This window comes from Nematostella vectensis, chromosome 3 (assembly GCF_932526225.1).
Source record: "Nematostella vectensis chromosome 3, jaNemVect1.1, whole genome shotgun sequence".
Lineage (NCBI taxonomy): Eukaryota > Metazoa > Cnidaria > Anthozoa > Actiniaria > Edwardsiidae > Nematostella > Nematostella vectensis.
The window spans coordinates 3950239-3960005 of record NC_064036.1 but is presented as its reverse complement, the minus strand read 5'-3'; the positions used below and the strand labels follow the sequence as shown (position 1 = coordinate 3960005).

At 38.9% G+C, this 9767-nt stretch overlaps 1 protein-coding gene across 4 annotated transcripts; it reads left to right on the top strand.

Annotated features, from left to right (window-relative positions):
• Positions 1-1005: 1005 nt before the first annotated feature.
• On the top strand, positions 1006-9342 carry LOC5514221. 4 transcript variants are annotated; one of them, XM_032383813.2, is made up of 5 exons: positions 1006-1166; positions 2086-2142; positions 2416-2487; positions 2623-2952; positions 7153-9342. In XM_032383813.2, exons 1-5 carry the CDS (start codon positions 1160-1162, stop codon positions 8952-8954), a joined length of 2268 nt encoding a protein of 755 aa, XP_032239704.2. In that variant the 5' UTR covers positions 1006-1159; the 3' UTR covers positions 8955-9342. The 4 variants fall into 4 exon arrangements, with proteins under 4 accessions (XP_032239704.2, XP_032239702.2, XP_032239703.2 ...); XM_032383811.2 differs by having other exon boundaries at positions 2608-2952; XM_032383812.2 differs by lacking the exon at positions 2086-2142 and having other exon boundaries at positions 1007-1166.
• The last annotated feature ends 425 nt before the right edge of the window (positions 9343-9767 follow it).

The window sequence follows — 9767 nt, the reverse complement described above, 5'->3', positions numbered from 1 at the left end:
ACTACAAACTTCATTATTAAACTGTACATTTTTTTTTTCATTTTCTACCAGATATTCCAGGCCTTGGAAGCACGCTTATACACCTCGCTCTACACTACGTCATCCCCTCGTTTTATTGTAAGTTTGACGCTGTCACATATCAGTCGCAATATAAAGTCTGATGGTAAGTCTGTGGTCTAAGCTGAATGAATAAGCCAAGTCATGTGACAGGTTATATTTAGGGTCACTAGTTGATCCGCATTGCGGATCAGCTTTCGCATTGGGCTCGCAGAAAAACGATTTCCTTGTATCCTGTTAAAGAAAGGCGCAACGTTCTTTCAGTCATCGAACAAATGCGGATGATCATATGCAAGGTAAGCCTTCACAAGCCTCATTCCCATAAACCTCATTCCCATACATCTACTCTGATTTAAGCTGGAAGGGAGGTTGTTTTGTGGTTTTAAGACGGCAGCTCATGGAATGTTAAAAAGGTATCCATCACTCGAAGTCTTTCTATAATCTATATTTGTTTGTAAAGATAGTTTAATATGGTAATTGGAAGGTGTAATCGGGCGAAAATAATTCAGCTTTTGCTGTAATCAGTTAAATACATTATTATTATTATTATTATTATTATTATTATTATTATTATTATTATTATTATTATTATTATTATTATTATTATTATTATTATTATTATTATTATTATTATTATTATTATTATTATTATTATTATTATTATTATTATTATTATTATTATTATTATTATTATTATTATTATTATTATTATTATTATTATTATTATTATACAATTTTTATCCATCTGTAAATAAATGTATAAATCGATTGTGAGTGTTCGGAAAGAAGTCTGATTTCTTGCAGTTTTGCTAATTAGCAAAACAGAAAGAAGGATTGCTATGCACATCAAGGAAAGTGATGGTAAACTTTACGTAAATAAAGTTTTCAAATAGTCAGAGGTAACCATCGGAGGAGCTAGATAGCATCCATCCATGCGCTAGATGAATAAGCCAAGTCACGTGACAGGTTATATTTAGGGTCACTAGTTCGTCCGCATTGCGGATCAGCTTTCGCATTGGGCTCGCAGAAAAACGGTTTCCTTGTATCCTGTTAAAGAAAGGCGCAACGTTCTTTCAGTCATCGAACAAATGCGGATGATCATATGCAAGGTAAGCCTTCACAAGCCTCATTCCCATAAACCTCATTCCCATGCATCTACTCTGATTTAAGCTGGAAGGGAGGTTGTTTTGTGGTTTTAAGACGGCAGCTCATGGAATGTTAGCGCTTAAGGTATTCATCACTCGAAGTCTTTCTATAATCTATATTTGTTTGTAAAGATAGTTCAATGAGGTAATTGGAAGGTGTAATCGGGCGAAAATAATTCAGCTTTTGCTGTAATCAGTTAAATACATTATTATTATTATACAATTTTTATCCATCTGTAAATAAATGTATAAATCGATTGTGAGTGTTCGGAAGGAAGTCTGATTTCTTGCAGTTTTGCTAATTAGCAAAACAGAACGAAGGATTGCTATGCACATCAAGGAAAGTGATGGTAAACTTTACGTAAATAAAGTTTTCAAATAGTCAGAGGTAACAATCGGAGGAGCTAGATAGCATCCATCCCTGCGCTAGATAACCAACACTACAGATCTGAATGATAGAAAACTAAATAAGTTACTAGATAACCAACACTATAGATCTAAATGATAGAAAACCAAAAAAGTTAGTAACTGCCGAGGAATTTTTGTCTCATTGAAAATTCTACTCATTTTCAAGTCGACTAGTAGAATGGATTTCTTTGGTTTATAAAACCCTCCGACTTTTCTAAACGTCAACATGTTTTGCACACTTCCTTTTCTAAACGTCAACATGTTTTGCACACTTCCTTAAATATGTCCAAAATATTTGATCAAATGCGTGTTTTCGTTTGTTACAGTGGTGGAAGTTTGCGAATGTAAACGAACCAACACAAACCTACTAACTAATGTCCAATTTAGTGCTATAATTCTTGAAATTTCCATTGCGCTCTTGATCTTGGTGTTATTGTATGAGAATTCGCTATAAAGACAATGCTTTTTAGCTTAGGTGAATCTTTGCCTTTATTGAACAACAAAACGTGTAAATCCTTGTGCAGGAAAAAAGGTAAAAAAACAAAGTGTTGAAATATTATTAGTTTTGCATTTTGTATTTCCTTGCTGTTCTTAACGGAGAATGATAAATAATAACGTCATTCTAATGCGCGCTGGGTCTGATTGGCAAATTTCTGTGAAAAAGAAAAGGCACGGTAACACCCCTATTGATCGTTTACTTATATATTTTTTAATTATTGGGGAGCATGGGCCCCCAGTGCCCCACCCCTGCCACGGCCCAGATCATGTACATTACCATAAACGAACGTTTACGTTCATTTCATAGACAAAGTGATGAATGCTTGTATCGCTTTACTCGTCTGTGTTTGCTGCGCAGGGGAGGCTACAGTCGAGAAAGGTAGGGGTTTTAGAATACTTAAACAAGCTCCCCCTGCCTCGCTTAAAAATAATAATAATAAAAAAGATAGATTGGATGTTACCTGTACCATTCACAATCCATTTGCTTATACTCCTAAAGACCTTCACATTTCAGATTTTTTCATCCGTCTCCGTGGTTCAAGTCTTGCATTCGCTGGTCGTGTCGAAATCAAGCAAACACTGCGGGGGGACTGGGGAACAATCTGCGATGATCACTGGGACTGGGCTGACGCTGTGGTCGTTTGTCGTTCTCTGGGATATGCAAATGCGGAAGCAGCGATTGGTGGAGCGGCATTCGGAATAGGTGATGGACGAGTGCTGTTCCGTGACGTCATTTGTCACGGCAACGAAAGTTCACTAGAGTACTGCAAGTTTCAAAATGTGTCGGACGACGATTGCTCGCATCAAAGAGATGCAGGGGTCCTTTGTACCCCCACCCATATAGGTAAGTCTTTTTTCAACACAGTGTAACACACCGCAGTGCAACACAACACAGTGTAACATAACACAGTATAACACAACACAGTGTAACACAACACAGTGTAACACAACACAGTGTAACACAGCACAGTGTAACACAACACAGTGTAACACAACACAGTGTAACACAACACAGTGTAACACAACACAGTGCAACACTACACAGTGTAACACAACACAGTGTAACACAACACAGTGTAACACAACACAGTGTAACACAGCACAGTGTAACACAACACAGTGTAACACAACACAGTGTAACACAGCATAGTGTAACACAACACAGTGCAACACTACACAGTGTAACACAATACAGGGGAACACAGCACGTAACACAGCACAGTGTAACACAATACAGTGTAACACACTACAGGGTAACACAACACAGTGTAACACAGCACAGTGTAACACAACACAGTGTAACACAGCACAGTGTTGTAACACAACACAATATAACACAATACAGGGTAACACAACACAGTGCAACACAACACAGTGCAACACACCACAGTGTAACACAACACAGTGTAACACAACACAATGTAACACAATACAGTGCAACACAACACAGTGTAACACAACACAGTGTAACACAACACAGTGTTACACAACACAGTGTAACACAACACAGTGTAACACAACACAGTGTAACACAACACAGTGTAACACAACACAGTGTTACACAACATAGTGTAACACAACGCAGTGTAACACAGCATAGTGTAACACAACACAGTGCAACACAACACAGTGTAACACAGCATAGTGTAACACAACACAGTGCAACACTACACAGTGTAACACAATACAGGGGAACACAGCACGTAACACAGCACAGTGTAACACAACACAGTGTAACACAACACAGTGTAACACAACACAGTGTTGTAACACAACACAGTTTAACAAACACAGTGCAACACAACACAGTGTAACACAACACAGTGTAACACAACACAGTGTAACACAACAAAGTGTAACACAACACAGTGTAACACAATACAGGGTAACACAACACAGTGTAACACAACAAAGTGTAACACAACAAAGTGTAACACAACACATTGTAACACAATACAGTGTAACACAACACAGTGTAACACAACACAATATAACACAATACAGTGTAACACAACACAGTGTAACACAACACAGTGTAACACAATACAGGGTAACACAACACAGTGTAACACAACACAGTGTAACACAACAAAGTGTAACACAGCATAGTGTAACACAACACAGTATAACACAACACAGTGTAACGCAACACAGTGTCACACAACACAGTGTAACACAACGCAGTGTAACAAACTCAGTGTAACATAACGCAGTGTAGCACAGCACAGTGTAACACAACACAGTGTAACACAACACAGTGTAACACAACACAGTGTAACACAACACAGTGTAACACAACACAGTGTAACACAACACAGTGTAACACAACACAATGTAACACAATACAGTGTAACACAACACAGTGTAACACAACACAGTGTAACACAACACAGTGTAACACACCACAGTGTAACACAACACAGTATAACACAACACAGTGTAACGCAACACAGTGTAACACACCGCAGTGTAACACAACGCAGTGTAACAAACACAGTGTAACATAACGCAGTGTAGCACAGCACAGTGTAACACAACACAGTGTAACACAACGCAGTGTAACACAACGCAGTGTAACACAACACAGCGTAACACAACACAGTGTAACACAACACAGTGTAACACAACACAGTGTAACACAACACAGTGTAACAGAACACAGGGGAACACAGCGCAGGGTAACACAAAACAGTGTAACATAGCACAGTGTAACACAACACAGTGTAACACAGCACAGCATAACACAACATATTGTAACACAACACAGTGTAACACAGCACAGTGTAACACAACACAGTGTAACGCAACACAGTGTAACACAACACAGTATAACACAACACAGTGTAACACAACACAGTGTTACACAGCACAGTGTTACACAAAATGTCCTGTGTAAAAATACGACGACACACGATGAACATCTGTTCTAGCAGCTTGATGACGTCTGGTCTATTCTCGTTTTTTCTTTCTCTAGACTTTAAAGTGCATCTGAAGGAATAAAAGCAATATCCTCTAAAACGGTTCATTCATAGATATCTAGTGACAGGAGCAAAATATGGCAAAATTAAAATTGTAAGGCTGTGTTAGCTTACATTTTGTTTACATGTTGCCTAGAGGTTTCTTGCAAAATATAAAAAAAATAAGCTTTAGTATTTTTTGGTAGATGATCTGTTCTTGAGATATGATTGAGCATAGTTGCCATAGATCATGAAAAAAGTAGCAATTTCGCCCAAATTGGGCAATTTAAGACAAAAGAAATACTAAAGCTTATTTTGGTTTATAAAACGCAAGAAACATCTATGCAAAAAATAAAGCGAATATAAGTTATCACGACCTTACAATTTGAACTTTGCCATTTTTTGCCCCTGTCATATCTAGTATCTTATATGATAGAAGAATCTTTATTACCAATAATCACCGATTTCCCATAAACTTCGTTTTTTTTACAGCCCTTCGAATATACGAGTCTGTAAAACACCTACTTGCCCAGTCCCCTCACGGATAAAGCTCGAGTTGGCGCGAAATGATCATCAAATAAGGAGAATTGCGCGAGCTCGCGGCGTCTTTACCTTGCAACTTAATTTGACGTGGAAATAAAGTGTTTTTCCTCTTGTAAGCTAGCTTAAAATGTAAATATAACCTTATACAATTATAAAACGTATATCTTGCTTGCACTTAAAGTAGCCCCTTATTGATAATTAAAATGATTTTGCAATTTTGAAAGCATTTACTTTGCTTTACTTGACCCAAAATGGTGCCATTGCCGCTATCATAGTTTACTAAAGTAGTTGTACGAAATGCTAATTATCTCGCTAAAAAATGGGTCCTTTAGATATCGATGTAGCTTACATATAATTTAGATAATGTATGACCCCCAAAAACTGGATGTAATGCTAAAGGACCCACATTTTTTTTGCACAAACAGTGATATAATTTGCTTTGACATTTTTGCTGTGTATGTAAACATCATATTCTGTTCCGTCTTTCAAGAGAATTGGTGTAATAATCGCTAAAACCTTTTTGTCTTCTTTGTCCTCTCAGTGCTCTGACCAAATATCAATATAGAGCATTCAATGTGCACTTTTTAGACTGCTCTTAGATGAAAATGAAGACCCTTTAAGCAGTTTCATTTTTTCTAACCATTTCATCTCATCGTATTGTTTGACAAAAACACGGCGCCATTTTGGTGTGGGTAACAGCAATACACCTCAAAAACAACAAAATATGTTGTATTCGCGTGATAAAACCATGCAATAAGACAACAATAAACTGTATGATGTAAGTAAACGGATATAATTTCTTTTGTCCGTGTCTACAGATATCACGATTCTACGATTCACGATTCTACTGTTGTCAAATCATTCAGACGGCTGACAAGCTTCTCCTCCAGTCCCGTTTTCGCTTCCTAATTTTTCGATAATTCGCCAGCCATATATCTTTTTTTCCGCAAATGGCTCGTCTTGGAATGGCAAAAATTCTCACACGGCAGAGCTTGTTTTTTTTTTTTTTTACAGGGAGAAGCGCTCATTTTTGTGAATGAAGATGTAGACTGCGCTCGAGCTGACAAGTTTGATTTTCGCGCCACGCGCCCGCCCGCAAAACGTTGTCGGTCAGCGACAAAGCTGTTTTACTGACTGGTATATTCAAATATATCGATGAACGAGCTGTTTTGGAGGATATCTGTTTTATTCCTTCAGATGCACTTTAAAATTAGTCTCTAATAAGCTGACATATCATAATTTTAAATCCTATTCATATCTACTATTACATAGTAATCAACTAAAATACCGAAACAGTCAGGTTCTTTAACCAGAAATTAAACCACAAATTAATTTAGTCAACCATTATTCTTCTGTATTCTCTTAATAAAGAGTTGACTCTCACAGTTTTTGGTTGACTGTATTCACTTAGTATTTACAGTAAACAATCCAGGATTTGCCATTTACGTTACCGATCACTATTATTACATTAATAAAAAAAAACAAGAAACAGATGAACACATCGCACTTTTGCGTTTTCTTGATTGTTGCATGATATTTTTCAGGTGTTCTCTTGGAAATAATAATAATTGGTGCTGGATGTCTACTTTTGTTTCTTCCGTCGGTTGCTATGTTAATCATAACCATTCGCTTGGAAAGACGAAAGAGCGTGCGCCTTAAAAGGAGAAACCAGACATCACCTCAGAAAGCACAGTGCGAGGAACTTGCGCATACTAATCTTGCTGTCGAGAATAACCAAGTAAACGACAGAGATATTGAAAGAATAGGGCATGTTAATGAGACTGTAGAGCCTCAGGTATCGGGGGCGTCACCTACTCGTCAATCTTCGAGTAAGAAGTACATGGGGCTTAAACGTCGTTCCTTTGCGTACTTTTACACCAAACTGAAAAGAAAAAGTAAGCGCAATTCTTCTCAATCTGTTTTGATTGATGATGGTCAGGACCACAAATACTACGCTATCAAGGAAAAAAGACGAAGTACCATGGATTCGTGCTACGAGGACCCAGATTACCTCCGTATTGAGCCAACTGAAGAAGCAACTTACGTGAACTCTGAGGCGCGCGGGCTAGTCGAGAACTTAGAAATTATTTCACAAGACAGTTCTAACGAGTATCTTGTGATAATCCCCACTATCAAGGAAGAGTGTGGTGAAAATGAAACATCTTGTGAAGATGGTCTCGAACAGGTGATTATCAGATATGGCGATTTGAATAAAACACAACCAGAAAACCCCGACGCAGAATATGTAGAAATAATTGCGGATGATAATGATGATGATGATGCAAATGATAAAGCGGATACGATAAAAGACGCACAGCAGGCAAATTCTAATCCTGTAAAGAACTTGGACGATACTGTACAGGAGTCGGGCTATCTGGTACCTATGGCATTACCTCAAAACGCGATTGAAGATGAGAGTTACACGAAGGATCTGCCCCCACCGCCGTCAACCTTTTACACCCAAGAGATGCACTCTCCGAGAGGGAGTATCTCTAATGATAGTAATACTGAGTATTTGACTTCACCCTTGATGGGAGCTAAAGATGATTACAGTCACCCTGTTGGTCTTCCACAAGTACCCGATAAAGAGGACATCGCGGCGGATTTAGGTCCAAGCGCCTTGAATGCCAAAGTTACGCCTTCTGCTGAGAGGACAAAGACAAGACCAGCCGAGCCTTTAGATAAAAACAAGGATTCATTAGAAGAGACTAGATTGGCGACAGAGGAGGAGGGCCAAGGTAATGGTTCTTCAAGCATTTCGTGTTCTCCTTGTTCTCCGCTTCCTAAACCTAGGACAAAGATGCCACAACAACATTCACATGGAATAAACGCCAAAGACAGGCCGTCAATATTAGCAGCAAAGGCTGATGGGATTGAACAACGGCAATATCCTTCACCTCCCACACGAAAACAAAGTGCCGAAAGTAATCCTCGTAATAATATTCAAGATTTCAGCGGACATTTCCATCGTAAACCAATAGCGGATACTTGTCCAGCAGAAGAAGAATCGACAAGAAAATTGGACTCATTCATGGAATCTCTGGAAAAGGTACTCAAAGAAAAAGGTATAGCAAAGGGAAGTAATGCGTCCTTACCTCGCCAAGATACACAAAGCCAGAAACCACAGCAGGCGTACGAAACTCCAAACATTCGAACTTGTGCCCTGAACGGAAAACCTTTGGAGTTTGATGACTCCCAATGTCCTGGCTCCCTCAAGCCATTACAGGAAGCAGTTGGCCAAAATACAAACGATGGCGAGGAGGGACATGAGAACGATGGTAACAAAGTCTCCCGTAGAGGCTCGCTTCATTGCTATGAAAATATTAGGGGCCAACCAGATGTCTAGGAGTCTAATGTTATAGTGAGTAGAAAGTTAGTTTTGATTATAGACACCTATTTGAAATAAGGCTGTACTCGAATCTATGTGTCGTAACCCTCAGTGTTTTATGGGTATCAAATAAATAATAAATGTGAGCGTAAATCAAAACAAACTCAGAGTTAGAAAGCTTTAGCATTCTTGTTTGTGTGCCTCTAAACGTTCACATGGCTTTCAGAGACCAGGATTCAGCCATTTATACGTTGCCCATGAACCACTACGGGTTACGATACACTGATTCGCGGGTGCAACCTGAATTGAAATAGGTGTATTGAAGTAACTAAGCGGCCTTCTGTTTTATATCTGGTATAAGAAGGGGTGTTGGTATTAACAGTTGCATAAGTGATTATGGTGGTCTTAAGTCTGGCGTCTATAACGTAATAGAGCCCAAAACTCTGAGGAGTGGGTGGGAGGGTTTCGGGGGGGGGGGGGGGGGGGGGGGCTGGCGTAGAAAATTGATGCGGTACCAATAAAGTAATCTGTCTGTCTGTGTTACGAAGTAATGTCTGTTTAAGGAAATATCAATATCTCCATGGAGAGCCGTTCTAGAAGTCCCCCTCCAATCTTCTGGAATTTCCAGACCCCTGGAATTAGTCAAAACACATTGTATTAAAAAGACAGGAAACTACCTGGAAGTCGTCAGTGAAAGACCCCACCTACACGACCCCGGAATTTCCAATTGCCTCGTGGGGGTATGGCTTAGTGTTGGGGCCTTGCTCGAAATCTGGGTCTCTTCCACTGCTAAGGTCTTGAACTCTCTGAGGTTTACTCTATGAGGTTTAC